Source organism: Anser anser, assembly GCF_964211835.1.
Source record: "Anser anser genome assembly, chromosome: 1".
NCBI lineage: Eukaryota > Metazoa > Chordata > Aves > Anseriformes > Anatidae > Anser > Anser anser.
Window position 1 is genome coordinate 123,913,629 of NC_139720.1, and position 23,031 is coordinate 123,936,659.

Sequence of the window (23,031 nt, forward strand, 5' to 3'; positions counted from 1 at the left end):
ACAAGTACCTTTTGTTTTTTTGAGGGCACAATGGATTTTGTTTCCAAATCACAATTTCAGATTCAGTCTTACTTAATCTTTTGTGGGAGCTCTTGCTATTTTACCTTTTACTATTTATAAGGGCAATTAAATATTGAGATTACTTCCTCTTAAGCATGTCATTGTGCATCATGAGACCACATACTGAGATATGTTTGACATACTGATTTCTCTGAAAAAGGGAGGAAGGAAAGTAAACCCTTCCAAAAATTTTATATATACACTGATAGATTAAAGATATGATGGTCACAGAACAAAAAAATTACATGTTACATGTCATGTCAGTCTTGGTGTTATTGCTTGTATGGAGGGGAAAATAAGGACTCACCATCAGCACATGACTTAAAAATCAGTCAGTTAATTATTGGTTTCAAAGTAATTTAAGCCTTAAAATTCTATATCTCCAGTGCTCCGTGTACTAACTTCATTATTAAAGACAACACATTGAATTTGAGTGTTTGTTTTTTAAAGTTGTTGCCCTGGGTTCAAATATATCTGAAATAGGGTACATGGCTACCACCTGATAAATTGTTGCAGTTCAACTACTTAATAAGTTAATTTTCCATTTCAGTAAATTCAAGAAAATATTCCAAATACCACGCTAAGTGGAACATCTATTTATTTACATCTACATCTCATAAGAAAGATTGAGAAGTGTTCAGAAAAAGGGCTATAAATTAGCTCTTTTCAATTAATTGGGGGTACACAAAAATATATTTAAATAAATGAATCACACTGTCTGGGTTTATGGCTCTAGGATAGATTTTGCATGTTGCAAGACTAAAATTAGGGAAGGCTTCACCGCTTTGATATAAATTGAGATGCAACAACTAGTTCAGTACCGTAGGAAGAACCCAGAAGAACATTTACAGACTAAAAAAAGCACAGTAATGACAGCAAAGTACAGACACTGCTGCTGATTGTTCTTTGCTCTCTTAAACCAGTGGGATGCTTCATGAGTGTGGGGAGCATCAAGCCTAGGCGTGTGGAGCACCCTCTGGGAGGTAAAGTGAACAAAGTGAACATCAGAACCTGTCTTTGCAAGAGACTCTCCTCCTTTCCATAATTATCTCCATCCCTGTGGACATTAGGCTGAAGTAACTGAATGTGAGTGGTGAGTAGAAATAGGAAGATACTTATATGTTTCTGTCTTCGCTTGAAAAATGTTGGTGTTACACAAATGTGTTAGAAGGAAAATGTCCACAGTCAGACTATGCAGGAACTCCTGTAGGCTGGATGGATGGACAGTGAGGTGAGTTGAAAACTGGCTGATTGGCTCGGCCTAGAAGGTTATGATTAATACTGCAAAGTCTAATTGCGGGCCAGTAACTAGTGGCATACCCCAGTGGTCAATATTGGATCTGAGTGAAGGAGGCATGGTGTACCATCAGCAAGTTTGGAGATGACATAAAACTGGGAGGAGTGGCTGATAGGCCAGAGGGTTGTGCTGCCAACCAGAGGGACCTGGATAGGCTGGAAAAATGTACTGATGAGAAACTGTTGAAGTTTAACAAGGAAAGTGCAAAGTTCCTGAGAAGGAACCATCACAGGTACCAGTACATGCTGGGGAACACCCAGATGGAAAGCATTTTTACAGAATATAACCTGAAGGTCCCTATGGATATCAAGCCGAATATGAGCCAGCAATCTGCCCTTGCTGCAAAGAAAGTTAATGGTATTCTTGACTGTATTAGGCAAAGTGTTGCCAGCAAGTGGAGGGAAGTTCTGGGCCCACCAGTACAAAAGAGATGTAAACATACTGGAGAGACTACGACAAAAGGCTAGAGAAATGAATAAGGCTTTAGTGTTCCTCTCACATGAGAAAAGGCTGAGAGGGCTGGCACTGTCCAGTCCAGAGAAGAGAAGGCTCAGAGGGATCTTGTCAATGTGTATATGTACCTGAAAGGAGGGTGAAAATAGGGTTGAGCCAGGCTTTTTTTCAGCAGTGCCCAGCTATAGGACAAGAGGCAATAGGCACAAAGTGGAGACAGGACACTCTGTCTGAACTTTAGGAAACACTTAATTACTGTGCTGGTGACAGAGCACTGGTACAGGTAGCCCAGAGAGACTGTGGAGTCCTCCTTGGAGATTTTCAAAAGCTGCCTGGACATAGTCCTGTGCAACCTGTTCTAGGTTCCCCTGTTTAGGCAGGGGTTTTGGACCAGACAAACTCCAGAGATCCCTTCCAACCTCAACCATTCTGTGATTCGATGAAGTTTAGGTGATTTTACTGATAGAAGTAGAATGTATTTGTTTTGCTTTTTTAATATTTGATTTTATTTCTTAAAGAAAATGATTATGGTTTTATTACTTGTAACTTCCTACTATTTTTTTTTTCTCTGTTGAGCCTTTATTACTTTTAAAATTTAAAATTATTAAATGGATCTGTTATAGAAATATAATTAAAAGGTGTTACTGTATTTATCCTGGTGACAGCCAGAATAAACAGCAACCTTTATATTTTATTTTGGAAGTGGTATGAATGCTAAGGGAAAACAATTAGTGCCTATTAATATCTCAGAAAGACATACTTTCATAAAAAGGAAGCTTTCCAAACTGACCACCCCCATAATGTACCATTTTGTGGTGAGGACCTGCATATTTACCCCTTTTATGCAGAAGAATACTGGCGTGACGGCGTCCATTTCCATTCTCAACATAGCATGAGTAATTGCCAAGGTCTCCTTCTTCCACAGAGTCAAGAATCAATGAGATAGAAACTTCCTGTTCCCCAAGATGTTCCTTGAGAACCCTAAGGAAAAAGAAATCGTATCTTCTGTTCTGCTTGTATCACAGTGGAGCATTAGATAATCATGACATAATATTGCTACTTACAATTCACAACTCTTTGGCTTCAAATTTGGTTATGGTTTGATGCAATCTTAATTAAATTATATCACACACTTTTCTTCCTCACTTCTAATGGGAGGTTTGGCTTTGTAAATGTTAATGAGAGCTACAGTTAATTGTATTTAAGCAGGATGATGTGCACACTGATAACATATTATTGTACTCTGATGGAGGCCCTGATCAGTAATATGTAGAGTCTTGAAATGTTAGAACAGAGAAAAGTGAAACAGTTATTTTCAGGTTTTGGATTACACTGGGAGTCTTGACAAAATACACTATTTGTATACTGAATTAAAAAAATATTTTGTGATTATAAAATTTGACTATGTATTATAAGTCAATAGAAGGAACTGGAATGCCAGATGCCACTCATTCTAACAGATGCTAAGGAAAAGCAAAGACCTGCTTAATGCTGTTTTCCAATTTCTTTCTTTCCCTCTTAGCAATCTCATCAGTGGTTTTAGAAGCAAAGCAAGTGACAAACTGCTACAGACTGCTCCTTCACTTCACACCTGACAAAAGCAGCGGAAAACAGTCTTCTGGGTCCTCCCTCCACAAAACAAGAAAGTTGTAAAGAGGTTTTTGACACATTTTCGTCAGCCTTCAAAATGCCAAGTCTGGTTGAAAGGCTTGGGAAGAGCTTTATATGAGAAATGTAACTTATCTAGTTGTCTTGTTCAATTAAGTGTATTTGTCCTGAGCTTTATAAAATAAATTTGATATGCACTGGGGTGAAATATGCCTCCATTTTGCCTATGTCTGGGGACACAGAGACCTTGAATGTCTATATGACCTTCTTGATTTTGGTAAAGGAAGCTTCTTCCTTAATTTAATTATACAGAAGAACTCCAAGCTAAAACTGAAAACAAGTGTGACTTGTCTTTTGATAAGGTAGTAAATTCCTATGTAAGAGCTGAAAGGGAAATAAACTCATGATGTTCTATTGTAGAAAATCACTGAGGATAATACACCTGTGGTTATTTAACTTCCTTTGTAGTGCATGCTTAGTTTTGCGTTCATTTCTGGGTTTATGCATGATATACAAACACAGTCATTCACACACACAGAATTGTAAATAAGAAAGGAATCTCTTCAGATCCAAGTAGGTACTTCATATTGGATATGAGTTGGAAAGCTGTGTCAAACATGTTATTCTCAATACAAAAACACTGTTTTCTCAATTTCCAAATGAGGTAACACTTTTAGAAGCAGGATAAGTACATGACGTGAATTGCCAGATCCTTTCTATAACAAATATTTCAGCAGCTAGAACCTGCCCACGTAACAGGAGTCTTGGATCTCACAGGGCAAATAACATTCCAGGAAACTCAGTTCTTTCTTTGAAGAAGAGAAATCAAACATTCAAAAAGAGAAGTCAGACTTCAGCATTTATTTAAGGCTATGTGCTTTAAAAAACTTCTTTTGACCTGCTTTTCTGGATGTATTTACTTTTCTAGCCACAAGAAGTGGCTATACAAATCCCAGTTTGTTACACTACTGTGCTAGCTGGGCAACCACTCTGCTTTTGCAACTCTCTAACATCAGGTTTTGCTGCATTTTTCTGTTGTCTAATGATGAAATTGAAAAGATAAAGAATGGATGTTGCAAAAAAGGGGTCCAGACTGCAAGTATTCCTGAATTAGTCTGTGATAACAAGTATTACATTAACTATCAAAAAAAGATATTGCTTGAGAGATTTCTTTTTCTTTTACCTGATGTCACTTTCCCAGACTCGACTATCATCCAAATCTTCAATAAACTTCTCCCCTTTCATCCAGTAGATTAAAGGACTGACATCTCCACTATATCCAAAGAAAGCTCGGCAGGTTAGATTAGCAGAACCACCTGTTACATAGAAAAAAAAAAAGTTATTTCAAAATTTGTAAAAAAGGATTCCTTCTTGAATCAGTAGATGTGTTGATTTAAACAATGTATATATGTAGGGAATGTCAATTTCCAGTTGTTGTTAGAAATGCCCCAAAACATCTAATTGTCTTGCAGCCGGTGTTCAATATATTTTCTGAAAATAAATACAATAAAAGTGAGATTAAATGTTACATTAGAGCAGGATTCAATTTTGTGTTGTTTCACCAAGTGTTCCATGTATTGCAAGGAAATGAAAGACTATGGTTTCTTAAAAATAGCCAACTTAACTAAAGATTTCAATGTTTTCTTTAAAAATAGGTAAAGGTTAGGCAAAACAGACATGCAATCACATTTGTGTTAGTTCAGCCTTGCAAACATTTCTGCAAAGAGGTTGGTAGACTCCTGTAGAATATTGTTTCCTGTACCATTTCCAAGGGACAGTCAATAGAAAGATACATGTTCGTTGCTAAGTTACCACTGTCTGGGAAATGTTTTACTGTATGAATGGAAATAACCATCAGGTACATGCAATAAGGAGCAGAAATTCTACATATGTGCAGAGTTGCTTATTTAATGTTTACATGCTAAGGCACATGGAAAATAAGGAGTTGATTGGTGACAGCCAACATGACTTCCCTAAGGGCAGATTGTGCCTGATAAATCTCATGGCCTCCTACAATGGGGTTACAGCATTGGTGGAAGAGCAACTGACATCATCTACCTGGACTTGTGCAAAACATTTGAAGCTGATAGCCAGTGATAGCCTTGTCTCTAAACTGGAGAGACATGGATTTGACGGATGGACCACTTGGTGGATAAGGAATTGGCTGGATGATCACACTCAAAGAGTTGTGCTCAACAGCTCAATGTTCAAGTGGAGATCAGTGATAAGTGATGTTCCTCAGGGGTCAGTACTGGGACCAGTGCTGTTTAACATCTTTGTCTGTGACATGGTCATTGGGATTAAGTTCACCCTTAGCAAGTTTGCTGATGACACCAAGATGTGTGGTGTGATCAGCATGCTGGAGGGAAGGGATGTAATCCAGAAGGAACTGGACAGGCTTGAGAGGCGGGCCTGGACAAACCTCATGAATTTCAACAAGGCCAATTGCAAGGTCCTGCACCTGGGCCAGAGCAATCCCAAGAACAAATACAGGCTGGGCAGAGAATGGATTGAAAGCAGCCCTGAAGAGAAGGGCCTGGGGGTATTGGTTGATGAGAAGCTCAGCATGAGCTGTTACTGTGAACTAGCAACCCAGAGGGCCAACCGTATCCTGGGCTGCATTAAAAGCAGCATGGCCAGCAGGTCAAGGGAAGTGATTCTTCCCCTCTACTCTGCTCTCGTGAGACCCCATGTGGAGTACTGCGTTCCACTCAGGGGCCTTAGCACAAGAAGGACATGAACCTGTTATAAAAAAGTCCAGAGGAAGGCCACAGAGATTATCAATGAGCTGGAGCACCTCTTCTATAAAGACAGGCTGAGGGAGTTGGGGTTGTTCAGCCTGGAGAAGAGAAGGCTCCGAGGAGACCTTATAGTGGCCTTCCAATACCTAAAGGGAGTCTACAAGAAAGCTGGAGAGGGAGTCTGCCAGTGAGTGTAGGGATACGACAAAGAGGCTTTACACTAAAAGAAGGTATATTTAGATTAGATATTCAGAAGAAATTCCTTACTGTGAGGGTAGTGAGGCACTGGAACAGACTGCCCAGAGAAGCTGTGAGTCCCTGGATGTGTGTAAGTCCAGGTTGAATGAGGCTTTGGGCAACCTGGTCTAGTGGAACATGTTCCTGCCCGTGGCAGGGACTGGAATTAGAGGATATTTAAGTTCCCAACCCAGACTATTCTATAATTTTATGATTCTATGATACAGTGAGAATTGAAAATGTGATATGCCTTCACTTTAGTTTATTTTCGTTGGGCAGCCTTACATTGTGTTAGTACCACTTGGGTTTGGGGTTCCAGCTAGAGCACATGCAGAAATGGAAATGGTACTTCATGTGCATTTTGGATGTGTGGGTAAGACTGGTTAAAACTAGGTGTACTGCACACAGCCATGTAGTTAAAGATCTATTCACTGATGCAAAGTTGTTTGTCTTAATATGTAACAAGCCTTCTAAACTGTTATGTGCATTTCTGTAATGGATAATTACACTGTGATTTAAGGAAGTGTTGTGATTTAAGGAGCGTTTTCCCCCCTGAGGAGAGTATTTCCATGGAGTTGATATTACTGCTGAGACCAAAGTCATATTTTATTTACACTTTCAATTTTTGATCCTAGGATGTTAAAGCTGACTGACCACAGCTCATGGTAAAAAAATAATACATATATAATGTTAATACTACTTTGTTATTTTCTCTACTGAGATGTTGTGAGAAGTCAATATGGGTTCAATGTATTTTCTTAAAAATATACTACCTTGGGTCAGTACATGGTCCTTCTCAAACCTCTGACAATATTTGAGCATCTTATTTATTTTTTACTATGGAAACAAATGCAGGATGCTGTGTAACAGGAAGATGAGTAGTTATTAAATAAATCTCTTATTTATCTGAAATGATTTATGATTTTCTGTGAAAGCATCTTGCTCCTCTAACTTGCGTGAACTCTCATATCCATACCACAAAAGGTGTAGAACCAAAGTAAGAACTGAATTGCTTTTTGTCATTTTAAGAAAGCTTACCTACAGTGGATGCCACAACACCATTTTTCAGCAATGTCCGCTAAGGAGACAGGAATACCCCAGTATTTGAAACTAGGAGATGAAGGTCTTATTCATAATCAAAAGGTATGAAATTGAATCTCTGGTTAATGGGACAATTAGATAATTTCATCTCATTTAGAGCAAAGTCACCAAATGTAAGATGAAGGGCAAACACTCTTCCTAAAGACAGTTTGCATGCCCTGGGAAGCAGTGGTCAGGACACCTCTTTGCAAAACCACCACCTTGCAACACAACCTCCTGAATGGTCAGGATACCTTTCTGGAAACTCAGTTCCTCATTCTCAACACAAGGAGGGCTCTGGAAGTGCCATCTAGAAGCAGTGAATAGATTTTTGTAATCTTGCAGCTATTTGTGGGGAATGAGACGAGCGTTAGGGAACCACTTAATGAGGGTCAAGCGCATGAAAACCTGTAATGGGATGTGAAGATCTTCCTGAGCATTCCCAGGACATCTGAAAAGATTCAAACCCACTTTCTTACAACAATTACATATCTTATATATAAACTAACTATGATACTCAAACACGTGGAAATGAAAACACAAAACCTTAAAGGATTATGAATATATTGGTCACAGTCATCCAGTTTAACACACGTTCAGGGCTGTGAAATGCCTAGCAATCGCAGCATTGGTGGATTCCAATCATTCTCAAAATGGGAGAAGGTTCCTGCATGACTAAAGCAAAAACAGGCTCCTTCAAAGAATGAATTAACCCTATGGCATTATCACCAATTCTAGAGGGAAGAGTACTGTCTGTTGTATCATTGCCACTTCTTGGGCTTTTCCTGCAGCTTTCCCACCAAGTCAAGGCCCAGTTGAAACTTTTTAGCCCTTGAGAGGTTGTAAGATCACAACTGGAGGGACTGTGGTTTCTGGCCAATTTATCTGTGATTCACAGAGATTAGGCACCACAGGTGTTAACACCTCTCCAGGCTCTTGCAGCTAACAGGCACCCACTGAGAGATGACTTTTCCACTGTGAAGGCCTCTAAGCCTTTTAAAGGTGAATATTATCTTTTTTTTTTTTTTAATAAACAAGGCATTAAGGGGAAAATTTGTCAAAAAAGTTTGTAAGATAAAGACTTTTTTTCCTTATTAAATTCTTAAATAATTTCCCCCCTAAATAAAATATTTGAACATATTTTTAAACACAGAATCCAAAGTTTCCTTTCAACATGAAATATTTACACCTGAGAAACAAGGAAGGATGTACTTCCTTTTAGCAGTACCGTGTCAATTAGATTTGCTGAGCAAAGGCCATTAACATGCCAGGTGCTCAGCTATAAATTATTTATACTGTCTATCTTGACCAATCTTCACAAAAAGTCAGCGGGAAATTCATTAACAGGTCATCAAGAAAGATTCAGTGACCATCTAATGACCAGCCTGTGACCATTAATGAGGAGGTCTGTTCCTCCTGAGCTCACAGCACTTTGCAGAAGGCAGAGGAGCTCTCCTGGTGGAGCAGAGATACTCACAGCTTCAGGCACATGTAAGCAATAGGTAAAGACTGCCTGATGGGCAACATTATGAGTGAACAGAGTATTTTCAGAGCACATCTTGATATCTTGAGCTCCAGGGCTGCCCTTGTATGAGTGTAAGTATGCTAAGGTTTCACTTCTCAGTAGTATACCTTTGAAGTAGGTAGTCAGAGGACGCAGAGTTTGGCACACAGACTGTCTGTTCTGTGTGGGTAGTCCATATATAAAAAATCTGCAGATTTTTAGAAAGTGTTCAAAATTTAAGTAAATAAATACAAGAGGTAGTTTGTTTCATGTTTAATCTAATGTACAAAACCTGTCAGCCAGTTTATAGAAATCGCTCACAGTTAATCCTAAGCAACTATTTTCATGTGTGTTCTCTATGCTGAAAAAAACAGCTGTAGAAGTGAGTTGAAAACTATAAAGTTTTGATGAATAGATGTGTAATCCTTTCCATGCCATTAATTTAAATTTTCTTGTAAATGCTGGTTTATTACAGTTTTTTAGTCTACTTTTGAAGGAATTTAAATACATGTTTTGAATGAACTACTAGGGAAATCCATCTCTATCACCTTTGGTATGAGATGCTGTAAATTCTTGAGAATGTTCTGTCTCTGTTTAGGTAAGCTAGGTAAGCTTGCTTATTTATTTATCTATCTATTTATTTATTTTATGGCAAAAAAGTATCCTGGAAAAGTCAAGAGGCATGAGGTTAGAATTATTAAGTGAAACCGATAGTGTTTTATTTATTAAAAAATCAATAAAAGATAAAGAGAAAAATGATACTTTGTAGCTTCTCAGAATAATTATTATTATTCTGACCTTGAAATAAATAAAGAGACATAAGGAACACCTAAAATGCAAAATTCAACTGAATATTTCTGTATCATCCTTATTTCTAAAAATGCATTTGCTTTTAACATACTGAGTTGATTTTTGTAAAAAATAGAATAAATATCACCAAATGTTGCTGCTGCTTCCTGTGATAAAGTTGCACTGTCAACTCTAGCCAGATGGGTTCAAACTAAACTAATCCAAAAGTTTTTGCCAGTTAAACTGGAAACAGTTTTTGTTACACAATATGGTTTCGAGTAGACCAGAATGAAAGGAAGGACTTCAGCAAAACTTAGTTTCTTGAAATCAGCAAATGCCTTCAGCTGAGCAACACACTCCTTGTGTCCATTTTCTCTAATTAGCAACATTTGGGGCACGTTGTAAACTACTGCTGTGGGAGCCTCTGTCCAGGAGAGGGCACTGTCTAACTTCTAAACATTATTATTATTATTTTTTTAAATCAAAATAAATACCTAGTGTATAAGCTCTAATTAAAAACATCAGCCTGCTAAGAACCTGCTAATTGTAATTAGCAAACAATGAATGTTTCATGGTTAGTGAAATGTCATCTTGTATGGGCAGCTTGAATTGTACTTCCACCATTATTCGTGTGAGTTAGCATACACTGTGATGGCAGCAGTTCTAGCTTTTCATTTGATGGACTCTTCACTAAAGTGCAACCATTTTTGTGGGAAGCAATGACAATTATCAGGCATCCACAACCTCTCTTTAGAAGAATCCTCAAAGATGTGTTACGGAAGTGAAATGAGAGCCGTGCCCAGCATCTGAAAATGTTGAGGGCCAACAGAGTGGAAATGTTCAGTGCACTGAAATACGTACTTTCTTTTACTGTGCAATGCAAACCAATTACAGCAATTATGCATAGGTAATACCTATACACTTACAAGCACGGCATTTATTTGTAATACTAACACTTTAAAATGAAACTATAAAAGGCCAAGGCAAATGCAATCAAAATCTCTCACATAAATTAAATAACACTCTGTCCATTCACATTAAACAAAAAATACTGACAAAATATCATCAGCCTTCCAAGTGGAGCAATGCAAAACCTGTTAAATTCTGAAATATGGTGGATAGGTGGCAATTCCTAACAAAGTCAATGACCCACTTAGATTTCCAATGTAACCTCCAAAATCCGGCAGGCAGGTAGGTAGAATAGGTTTGTGTTTTCAAAGGAGTTTTACATCTTGAGACAATTCTTAAAAGCCTCGTTGTAAACATGATTTTTTTTTTTAAAAAAAAAAGGAAAGTAAGCTAGCATACAGTTTTCAGACATGATACTTGATCATATGAGCATATTCTAAGGATCTGTAAGTCATCACTTGGATCAAGATGATCTTCAGGGATTTCTCTTGATTCCTTCCTTACCTGCACAAATCATTACCTGTGGCTGTGCTGTCCACCAGTTTACATGACTAGTTTCATATCTTGATATCTTGTATCTTCATACTAGATTGAAATTGTCTTGTATTTTTCATATATCAGGTTAGGCCAAATTAAAAAAAAAGTAATAAAAAAGAAGTGTTTTCTGAAATATAACTACAATCTAGGAACAGCTATATTCTAATCTAGTCACTCAGTGGTGTGTTGTGATACATTTGGCAAGTCATCATGTCTTATATCCATACAATTCCAAAGACACAATGTGCAAATTCGCTCTTCTTAGAATTCAGTGGAGGTAGATTTGAAAGGGCTGGGTATTATCATTGCATTAAATACTATCATGCAAGCATGATACAAGCTGACGGAATGTGATTACACAGCTATATCTCTTCATTAATAAACCTGTCCCTATTCTGCTATGGTACAGAAGAGAATGTTAATTGCACAGCACTCTGAATTACATATTGAACAAATTCCTCCATCCATGAATGTGTAAATTCACAGTACACACAACCGGTCCTCCACAAAATGAAAACAAACAAACAAACAAAAAAGAAGGTTTGTATCAAGATCAGAGATGGTAGCTTCTGAACTTTTGCCAAATTTGCAGGTATCTCTACTTGGCAAAAGGGTTAAAAATTGCTTCCTTGAATGTCTGTTTTTTTTTTTTGTTTTGTTTTGTTTTACTTAAAACAAAAACCGCTTACTTCTTGATCATTAGTGGTTTTTGTTTGCTAGTTTTTTACATAGAAACTCATTCAGCATAGGGCCAGACTTGTTTGCCCATACATAGTAATTTGCTGACATATGAAGAGACTGCACAGGGCTTTCAGCTATTATATTACAGTTCAACAGTAAGACACTTAATGCAGACATCTATATGTCACTCTTTACATCTTGCCTGCCATCAACCCTGAGCTGTTTGAGTCTGTAATATGTAATAAGGTACTATACTGAAACATACATGGTAAGATCTAAGATTAACCTGAGTATTAAAATTTTCTGGTGGACTGCTTTATAGCTTGTGAAGGAAAAGAAATCCAAATCCCTTCTGCTTGGAATGGGCACTTAGCAGTACGACTGTCATAGACAGAGTCAATGAAGAAAACAACTGCCAGAGCAGACTGCAGAAAAAGTAGTGATCTATACAACTTTTGGCTGAAAATGCCCATGACATCTCTCAGGTATGTACATAGTCACACCAGCCTTCATTTCACAAGAGGAAACAAAACCCCTGAACCAATAATCTTGACTTTCCTAACAGCAGGTCTCTACTTTTGATAGATGGTAATGTCAGACTGATAAATTAGTTGTTCAGCAAGTATTTCTCATTCCTTTCTCTTCAGAAACAGTGTGGAGTGGGAGACAACTATCACAAGCATAAAGCAGGAGTTTCTAAAGAAAAGGAAAGTCTCTAGAATTGTTTTACAAGCTTAACTTTTAGTCCAGAAGCTTTTTTTTTTATTGTATTTTTTTATTAGACAAATGTATTTCTCAGACTCTTTATTCTTGTGCACTCTGTCAGATCAAATGATAATTTCTATTTTAAAAGCTTAGCTGGTTTTAGATATGTCACAAGAAAATATCCTGGGTTACAAAATAATTCCAATTAAAATGTTGTCTTTAAATGCCAAACATCATATGTTTTTTACCTCTTACAGATTTACTACTTTTTAGCTTTAAATCTGTAAATACTGTGCATAGCTTAGTATTGTTCATTTTTGTTGTTCTTGTTTATTTCTGTATTCTTCTTTGACCATACTGCTTTTGATTATGATGCTATGGCTTTTGCATTTTAGTGGTGCTACATGGTAAGAAAACAAGCTTAGCTAGCAGCCATACGATCCCTTTGCATAAAAGAGCCCCATATGGGAAACCATACTCCTTATGGTCTCTATCTGTGAGTTCAATGTGAGGCAGGTAGTTCAGGCACCCAGGGGTGCCACTGCCTTACAGCAATCTCTGGTGGCCAGGATGGTCTCTCATGGCCTTAGCTTGGAGAAGTCCTGCTCAGGATCAAGTTTTGGAAGACTTCTAGAAAAGCGGGAAGGTTTTGTTGTTTATCTTCTTACACTTTAGAGAGGTTAGATTAGGCAAAAATATGAAAATAATTTGATGTGTGTCTAGTGGTTTTACTCGGCTGGGCAGCTGAGCTCCACCACAACCGGTCTCTCATTCCCCTTCCTCAAAGGAAAAGGGGGAGAAAATATGACAAAAAGGGCTTAAGGGTTGAGATAAAGTCTGGGAAATCACTCAACAATTATTGTCATGGGCAAAACAGACTCAGCATAGGTAGATTAATGTAATTTATTACCTATTACTAATGAGCTTGAGCAGTGAGAAGCAAAAAAACAAACTAAAAATCCTTCCCCCTATCCACTCTCATATACGTCCTCCCCCCAAGCAGTGCAGGGGAACGGGCAATGGGGGCTGTGTTAGTCCCTAATGCTTTGTCTCCACTGCTTCTTCAAGGTCACTCTCTGCCCCTGCTCCACGCGGGGTCCCTCCCAAGGGATGCCGTCCTTCCCAAACTGAGCCTGCGGGGGCTGCCCACAGGCAGCAGCTCTTCAAGAACTGCTCCCACACGGCTCCGTACCACGGGGTCCATCCATCCCCCAGGAGCAAACTGCTCCAGCACGGGTCCCCCACGGGCGGCAGCTCCCCCCAGACCCCCTGCTCCTGCGTGGGCTCCTCTCCACGGGCTGCAGCTCCGGCCCGGGGCCTGCTCCTGCGGGGGCTCTCCATGGGCCGCAGCCTCCTCCAGGCCACATCCACCTGCTCCACGTGGGCTCCTCCACGGGCTGCAGCGTGGAGATCTGCTCCGTGTGGGACCCATGGGCTGCAGGGGGACAGCCTGCTCCACCGGGGGCCTCTCCACAGGCAGCAGGGGAACTGCTACTCCGTGCCTGCAGCACCTCCTGCTGCACTGACCTGGAGCTCTGCAGGGCTGTTTCTCAGTCCTCGCTCCAAAACCATGCCATGTAAACCCAATACAGTGTCTTTCTGTTAAAGAATATTTATTGATGAGAAATATAAATAGCTGGAACTACCTGGAGTTCTGTACATAGCTTGGGTCCCCAAGAAACTACCAAACTAGAAGAATTTATCTGTAACTTAAGGAAGATAGTTTCAAGCCATTAGAGCTCTCACAACTTTTTCATCATTCTCATAAAAAGTCCAGAAGCAAAACAAGGGACTCAGAGTAGGACTTAGATTTTCTGAGGTAGAATGCTGACGTAGCTATACATATTTTGCTAAGGAGCTACTGGAATGTAATGGGTAAACTCCAGTCCACCCATGACTACAATCACAATAATTTTATAATATAGCATGCTTACGATACCATTGTTCCCTTTTCACTTTGCTTTCTTTAACCTGTGCAAGCTGTAGAAATAAGGAGTTTTAATAACCAACCTATTTTATTTTTTATTTTTATTTTTAAACTGAAGAGTGTTTTGTTGGCCCAACAGATGAAACCATTCAAATCTCTTACCATAGAGGTTTTGTTATGAATCTTGTTATAAATGTTGTTCTTTATGAATGGAATGCACTGGTTTTGCTTTGGTCTCTTGTGGGTGCTAGTCCGTGTCAAAAACCACAGAACATCAATCATAGCAGCCGGCTGTAGCACCAGTACCTTCCCTCAGCATCCTGCTCAGGTGCACCACACAATGCTTTCTGTACAAGGGAAATGCAAACTCTGTCCTGGATTCTAGATAATGATAAATTACACTTTTTTTTTTTTTTTCTCTCCTAAAAGAGGTTAACTCTAGGGAGCTGTAGCAAATAGTTTATTGTGTCAGAACACACTTAAACAAGAATATAAATAATCTTAAGGAACAGATTTGGCAATTCAGTTTACATACAACTTGTCAGCTGTTCAATCCCTTGCAGCTATTTCAGCCCTTGACTATGCAGCTAGTTGATATCTTCAAACACAGCACTTAATGAGCAGTGTTAGAAACTGGGTTTGACTATACAGTTTCATAATACCTGTTCATTAACTGCTTTGGAAGGAGGGATTGCAACATTTGTGTAATCATTAGACATTTTGAGTACATGCAACAAATGCTCATTTTCTGAGTCACATATGTATTTATATTGTATAATAAGTTGTGGTTTTATTTTTCATTGGTCAGCATGACTGCTCTTTCCCTCCTTTTGCTCTTTCTTCACGAGCAAGCCTGCCATGGGTTGAGTAGTTTGCAGGTAATAATTTGGGCAAGGAAAGGTTTTGAAAAAGGCTGTAGAGATGGGCTGCATATGGAGGACTATTTTTTTTTATTGTTTTTTTTTTAATAGAGCTTTTGGAATCTAGCAGGCACAATGTCACCTAGACACTGCTAGGTGGATATTAAGGGAATCATCTAGATTCCAAATAACAAACAACTAACACTATATCTTCCTCTGGTGATCTTCACTCCTCAGCACACACCAGCCATCACAAGATTTTAATGAGCTAACCAATTCTGTCAGATTACACCATATGACAGAAAATGTCATTTGGCAAGGGCCCAGAGAAGTTTGGCAAAAACATGGATGGGGAAAAACACCATTCCCATGAAGCAAATGCAACACAATAGGATAAATATAAATGAAACTAAACACATCTGTAAAGCAAATGAAAATATTTCAGTTCAGTTCTAAATTACATGAAATCATTTTTCTGTTTAAAGTTTCACTGGGAAAGCCATTAAGTTCCACTGAAAATTAGAGCTCTGAAGAAGCAAACTTACTGATATTACTAATAAAAGAGATAAGTAAAAGCAACACCAGCCTTTCCTTTTATTGCATAAAGGCCTCTGAGGGTAGGAAGATATTTCATACTTATTCACACTATGTTTTCCAGAGTAATCAAAGGAATAAAAAAGGATGATATGTATGGTTTAGAAGAACTTCCGCTTGAAATTGTGATGTATCCTCCATATATCATGAAGGTATTACAATGGATAGAGGAAATATAGTAGTATTAAATATTCTTAGTATAGTTTCAGAAATATCTGATGTTTGCCATTTAATTATATATCTGAAGCATGTATTTTTTTTCTAAAAGAAGTTCATACTAATCTGTCTCCGTATTTATTTATGTAATTTAAAATTCACAATGCATCAAAGAAGTTCAATGCATAAAATTGGAAATGCATACTATTTCTAACAGCTTTAGGTTTTCTGTTTATTATTATTATTACCTATTTTTATTTTTGTCCACAATGATTGTGGAAATGTTGTCCTTCTATTTCACTTGTATGTATGAGTTAGCCACCTGCTTTCCGAAGAAAATCCTGAAGCAAAATCTGTGAAAACAAACCCTTCTCTATCACAAAGATGCAAATCAACAAATCTGATTGTCATGACAAATACACAGTGTTTTTGGACCATACCATGCTGTAATCTCCTAGGAATAGAAAGAATCCCACCAGCACTGCATATGGGCTACTTGACTTTAAAGGAAAAAGCACAGAAATGGGAGTGATTTTGAATTCTTATCGCTATATTCTGCTTTCTGACCTTTAGGTATATGAATCTAGTAGACAACCTTGTTATAAGCAAAACTCACACAGGGAAAAAGATGGGTTTGGCTGAAGGCAGGTTTCTTGCAGTGCACTCCTGAGTCACACAGCAACTTCTCCCTCTAGTTCCTCTGCATGAGAGCTTCTGCTCCACAGCAGAACATGCCCAATGCTCCCAACTCCAGAAATATGTTTTCTCTTACTCTGATTTTCAGAATGGATGGAGACCTGTGATCTCCAGCCCCCTTCACAGGTGATATCAGTTCTTGCACCATATGTGCCAAAGTGTGGGAATTGTTCTTGTACTCCCAAATAACATCTGCTCAGGGGCTGGCTTTAAGTTGACTATCACTCTTCAAAAGGAAAATGGCCTGGCTGCCTGGGATTGCAAAAGGAAGACGGAGAGCCTGATATGCCCATCTGTGTTTGAAGTAGGTGCAGTACCGGGCATCACAAAACATGATTCTTCAAAAATAATTTCCTTATCAAGAACAATTAATCATCAAATTAATTTTGTTTCTTGTATATTTTTGTCAAGAGAAGAGACCTCTGTGTGCTGGAAAATCTAGGCAACTGCAAGATTTAAATGATTTATCTTCTTGCAGCTGCCATGTGGCTCTCATTTCTCTAGACCACCTTCAATGTCGTTTACTTGCAAATTGTGTAGTCGCACTGTGTAGGTTCCTACAAGCAAAGATCCTGAGAGGTTTAGGGCTCCTGAATGCAAAGACAAATAACTGAGATTAGCAAGCAGGATATCAATTCTCATTACTAGTGAGTTGTCTTATCAGTTTGCACAGCCTACCCTTGTCTTGCTGCACTTCCACAAATGATATAATTTTTTTGTTGTTGTCGTTTTACTTCTCTAAGTGCTCTGAGAGGCACAGGGATTGGGGCAATTCTTAAAAGTAGAAGAAAGTGAAGCAAAATTTCACCTTGCTCTGTCTAAGAACCAGGAATTCAGAACATTGTCTATAACATTGTGATTTTTAACTGTTTTCACAGGTCTCAAAGTGAGGAATATAAGCAAGGTATGGGTGACAGTAGAAACGTAAAGTACATCAGATGCTGGTTATAGGAACAGAAACAAACATTCATTCTGCAATATCTATTACGCAAACTCTGAAATCTGGTGTGTCAATGCAAATCTCTGCAGAGATGGGGGGTGCTCCCAAGCAGCAGTCCCACTGTTCAACATCTACCACTCCCTAAGGTGAGGTGCCAGTCACCCTGCACTGCTCCATGGCTTCTAGTGTGGACAACTGCCCACAAAGGTGAGTAAGGCTGCCAAACCCATTGTCACTTGTGACTTGGAGACAGAGATTTAATCCAGGTCTGTGGAAGAAGGCTGTGCTAACTCTTGCACTATCCTGAGCAGGTCTAAACAACAATTTTGCAGTTATAGGCTTTACCTGTTATTGATGCAATAACTTGTATGTCCTGTTACCAATTACTGGGTAATAAAGCAATGACGCGTTTTTAGAAACTGCTTAGTACAGTGTTTACTTTCAGTCCTTTGGCATTTAAATGACATCCCTTTAAAAATATGGTATAATACAGACATAAAAAAATGAGTATTATTTATACAATAGTCCAAAATGAATGTCCTTAGGCACTAAGTATTGCATAATTACATATTCAGACAGTTTCCTAAATGTATAATGACCTGTCTCAATGCAGTTTAAAATCCATACTTTGTCTCATATCAAGTCCTATGGAGTAGCTAAGGTGAGATCAATGGAAAAAAATACTTAAACATTCCTTCTAATTTCACAAACAAATATTTTTTAAAATATTAACTTAGGATCCTTGATCCTCAAATACAAAAAGTGGAAAAGAGCAAAGCAGCCACCCATACTGAATCAAAGATCCACATATCCCAGCAGCTGTACCTGACAGTGTGCAAAAGCAGAGGGGCCAGCATTTAAATATGAGAGCCACAGTCCCTGAAAGCAGTCCTTACTTTGTGACAAAAATGTTCACAGGCTCTAAACTACAGCAATGCTAATAATAAAGAGCAAGATCATATGGACGTCTTCTGTAAGCAATTAATCTGTCTATTTTAACAAGATGCACATATAAAAAAGGACCAGTAATCAGCTTCATTAGCACTATGAGACAAGAAAAAGTAGTCTCCTGATAGAAGTTCAACCATGTGCTTTTTTAAAAAAGCATGTGCGTTTATCTGAGAACTTACAAGATGGAAATTTATTGTTATCAAGCAGGTAGGTGAGTTTACCCAATTAAATATTTTTCCCCAACTTGCTATCTTATATTTTCTCCAGGCTTCAGGATAATCAGAGACAGCTGTGACTAATGCTTGGCAAGATTTTTTTTAATGCAATATATTTTGCATAATAAGAACATTAAACTTTATTTTACATAAATTGATCTCCTAAAACACTTTATAGTGTGAGATGAGGAAGTTCAAGTGTTAAATAATGAAGGAAATTAAGAGCTATGAAAAAACAGGTGAAAAAAATGGAGAGGGAAAAGGCAAAGTAGAAACTCTAGGTGGTCATTTGAAGATGAGTTGAGGGGATTTATCAATGCAGGCTTATTTTCCTTGTTGTCTTAGGAAGGTAATAGGATGACATGGCGTAGCTGGTCTTGTAACTTAATTGTTTTTCTACCTCTTTCCCTGCCCATGGCAGGGGAGCTGGAACTAGATGATCTTTAAAGTCCCTTCCAGGTCAAGCCATTCTCTGATTTTATGATTTCCTCTGTGTCAGTCTCTAAAACTAATATGTGTGCTGACAATTGTGAGAGAAAAGCTAACTCAAAGGGAACAGTAGTGATTTTAAAATGTTATACTGAGTTGTATACTTACTACAATAGGAGGTTCTTGTAGAAAGTATTCCAGTTTTTAACGTTTAGGTCGGGGGGGGAGAAGGGGGGCAGGGGGAAGGGGAGAGGGGTGTTTGTGGAAGTATGTTACTGTTGGGATTAGGATATGACCTCTCCATGGGTACTGGGGAATCTGGACAGCAGTAATGAGAAGGTGTCCTCTTACAGATGGGATGCTGGCACACACCAGCTGATGTGGCAGTAGATAAGGAGCAGGTTCACAGCAAAAGGCTGAGCTGGCAGAGTGGGATATTGCTTTTTCTCCTCAAAATGAGAGCCCTCAACCCATCTGTTGCTTATCCGTTGTGTTCCCACAGTCACCCTTTCTCATCCCATGCCCTCCTCTCTCCATCATAGACATCTGCAATCACTAGCACCTCCTCATCTGAAGAGGGCTGCAGGACTCGACCTTTGGCACCCTGACCAGTCAAGAGGCAATCTGAGCTGTGTTCAGGCAGAGGTACATCCTACACTTGTCTTCACATGAAGGCTGTAATCTGCCAGGTCTCTAGCACAAGAGACCATCAGATATTTTGAAATTACATCATCAAAACAGTCATGAAACAAACAAACAAACAAACAAACAAAAAAAGCAAAACACTATAAAAGAAGTGTGAGAACCGCCAGACAGCAGCTACTTTTCTTCATCCTCCAGAATGGTTTTTCTGCTGCAGGTTTCAGAGTGGAATTATGAATAAGAGCTCGCTAAGAGAAACAGTTTTCCATCCTGAATAAAATGAATCATTTCTAATATGATTAGCACATGTTACATATTAGAATGAAACAGATGTAAGTTTGAAAAGAGCATTTGTTGACAAGGCAGAAGAAAAAGGTTGACGTGACATTTTCTGCATAAATGAAGACTTTGAAGAAAAAAATCTGTTTTTTTATGTTCATTTTGGAGATATTTCTATTAAAAAGCTATTAGATACTCAAATGTCACTTTTATGAATAAAAACTTATCCTAGTGACATGGGAGATTTTGCAGATGAGCTGTTTGCATAAAGAGCAGCAACCCCCCATCTTTTCACTAAGGAAGACAGAAAATGCAGAGTTCCTAGATCATCCTTTGATTAAGTGGGAACAGGAGAAGTTCGGATAGATTACTTAAAATTACCACTGCAAATTGTTGCCTCTTGGCTAGACATGAACAAAACCATATTTCTTTGTATCTCCCACATAATTTTTACAGTTTTATTTATGAACTGGCCATAAATGAATGATACATAGAGTAGACATACTGAGTTCAATAGACTTAAGTTTCTGTAGTTTAACCAGTGAGATGGAAGAGCAGAGGTGTCCAGAAGACAGGATTTCTGATAAAAATTAATTCCCATTCTATTTTCCTGAATTTTTGTTTTTCTTTTGTTTCATTAATTTGAATAGCCTACTGCCTCAGAGCTAGCCCAGGAGAGTCCTAAGAGCAAGACTGCTCTGCTAAACCAAGATGCTGGGATGTCTCCTAGGACTTGCAGGTTCAGAATTCAAGTGCTGCAAGTGGAGGCTTGGAAACTCTGTGCAATCTGTGCCTATCTGTTTTAGAGAGTTTTAAAACTTTCAGTTAAGGAGAACAACTTTGTTGGAGCTGGGGATCATAAGGTTTTACTGTTAGCAAACTACACGTCAGTGATCTTCGAAAATTTTCCTTGCGTTTCTGACTGGAAACATGGTCCTTGACAGTCCAGCCCAAGCTTCTCAAAGGCACATCTTTTAGAGTGCCTCCCATGTTCACCATCTTGAGATCAGGGATGCAGCAAAGACACTGCTGCATGTTACACCAGCCACGTTACACAGCAAGACTCCTTTTGGGATACCAACTGTACCCGGTAGGAAATTCAGACTTCCAACTTTACTTCAAGATGTGTGAAAGGCCTTGCATGATTGCTAATATTCAAGACCAGGGCATTGTAAGCTTGGGGATCTTCACTGACTCCAAAATCTAAGACGTCTGATTTATCAAAACGCTGTGAAGCGCATTTGATCTGGGTGAAACTATTTTTTGCCAAAAATTTCTGACCTTGACATTTAGAAGCAGTTCCAGCTCTGCTACATGTATTATGTATAATTTTGGGATATTTACTGACAATTTCTGTTCTAATTTACCTGCAATCAGGGCTGAGAGGAATTTTGTCCTCCCATCCTCTGTTTTGTTTAATTAAACTGCAATGGCAGCAAGTCAATGAGATTCCACATTAGAAGCTCCTCAGCATCAGCTGAATGAATGAGTTGTTCTGAGTACACTATATAGTGAAACAATTGCAGGCATAAGAGCTGAAGCCTTGAAAGCAATATAGCTCTAAAAAGCTGTAAGAGATCAGCTGTACTTCTGCAATACACGAGCTTACTCATTCAGAACCACATCAGTGGTATAACTGTAGGATGTGTTGCATAGCATAGATCTATCATTACTGTATCTTCTGTACAGACCAGATTAACATTGCACTGGATCCTCCTTCTGGTGGAGGCCAGTAAATGTCTCTAAGATAACAAGTATTATTAATTGCATTTGTAATTGATCATTTCTACATTCATTTTTTTTTTTTTTCATCTGTTTCTGAAAGAGGTTCTTCATTTTGGCAGGCTATGTAAGGAGGTATGAAGAAAGGGGAAGATTTGCTAATTCTTCTATGTAAAGGGTGTCAAATTTAATTCGGTATAAACTGTAGAGCAATAATAATTGCAACTTAATAGGAAGAGAATAAACAAAGCTTGAATGGCTACAGACTGGAAACGGTTCTAAACAAATTGCAAGTGAAACCTTAGCAAAAAGGATCTTTGTTATCACTAGTCTAGGCTACACTTCTGCAATGAGGAAACTGCGTAACACCCTGTAAGCTATGAGATGACTCATATGCTTCACATTAAGCATTTACATAACTGTTTATAGGCTGGAGGCATTGGATCATAAGCTTCATGGGGAAAGAGAATAGTTTCTCTCATGCTTATCACACACTTAAAACTTCATTTCTGTTCCAGAAATCTTCATGATTCTAGTAGGGATATTTTCACAATGTTCCTCCCTCCCCTCCCCTCCCCTCCCCTCTCCTCCCCTCCCCTCTCTTTTTTTTTTTTCTTTTTTCCTTTTCTAACATGCTGTCAAGGGACTGAGAGGGAGTGATGTGGGTCTGTAGCCATGTGGATCTTGTGGCTGAGTCAGTCTTCCCTTCCCTTCCCTTCCCTTCCCTTCCCTTCCCTTCCCTTCCCTTCCCTTCCCTTCCCTTCCCTTCCCTTCCCTTCCCTTCCCTTCCCTTCCCTTCCCTTCCCTTCCCTTCCCTTCCCTTCCCTTCCCTTCCCTTCCCTTCCCTTCCCTTCCCTTCCCTTCCCTTCCCTTCCCTTCCCTTCCCTTCCCTTCCCTTCCCTTCCCTTCCCTTCCCTTCCCTTCCCTTCCCTTCCCTTCCCTTCCCTTCCCTTCCCTTTCTCAATTGGTGCTTTCTGGATGCTTTTGTTGTAGAACAAGAGACACTTAAAAAATGAAAA

General features: G+C 38.8%; 1 protein-coding gene and 1 long non-coding RNA gene across 7 annotated transcripts in view; one reads left to right on the plus strand and one right to left on the minus strand.

Moving 5' to 3' along the window:
* Nucleotides 1–23,031, minus strand: part of IL1RAPL1 (interleukin 1 receptor accessory protein like 1) — a 777,496-nt gene that overhangs the window by 32,548 nt on the left and 721,917 nt on the right. For all 5 annotated transcript variants that reach the window (XM_083851491.1, XM_083851493.1, XM_083851492.1 and 2 more), the window contains 2 exons: nucleotides 4,602–4,734; nucleotides 2,646–2,791 (listed from right to left, as the gene is read on the minus strand). In XM_083851491.1, the coding sequence (XP_083707617.1) occupies nucleotides 2,646–2,791; nucleotides 4,602–4,734 (279 nt within the window). The remainder of the gene's footprint in view (nucleotides 1–2,645; nucleotides 2,792–4,601; nucleotides 4,735–23,031) is intronic.
* Nucleotides 8,659–21,857, plus strand: LOC310905346. 2 transcript variants are annotated; one of them, XR_014588946.1, is made up of 5 exons: nucleotides 8,659–9,072; nucleotides 12,219–12,381; nucleotides 16,047–16,134; nucleotides 17,713–17,981; nucleotides 19,912–21,857. It is a non-coding gene; the product is annotated as an uncharacterized lncRNA (long non-coding RNA). The 2 variants fall into 2 exon arrangements; XR_014588947.1 differs by lacking the exon at nucleotides 16,047–16,134.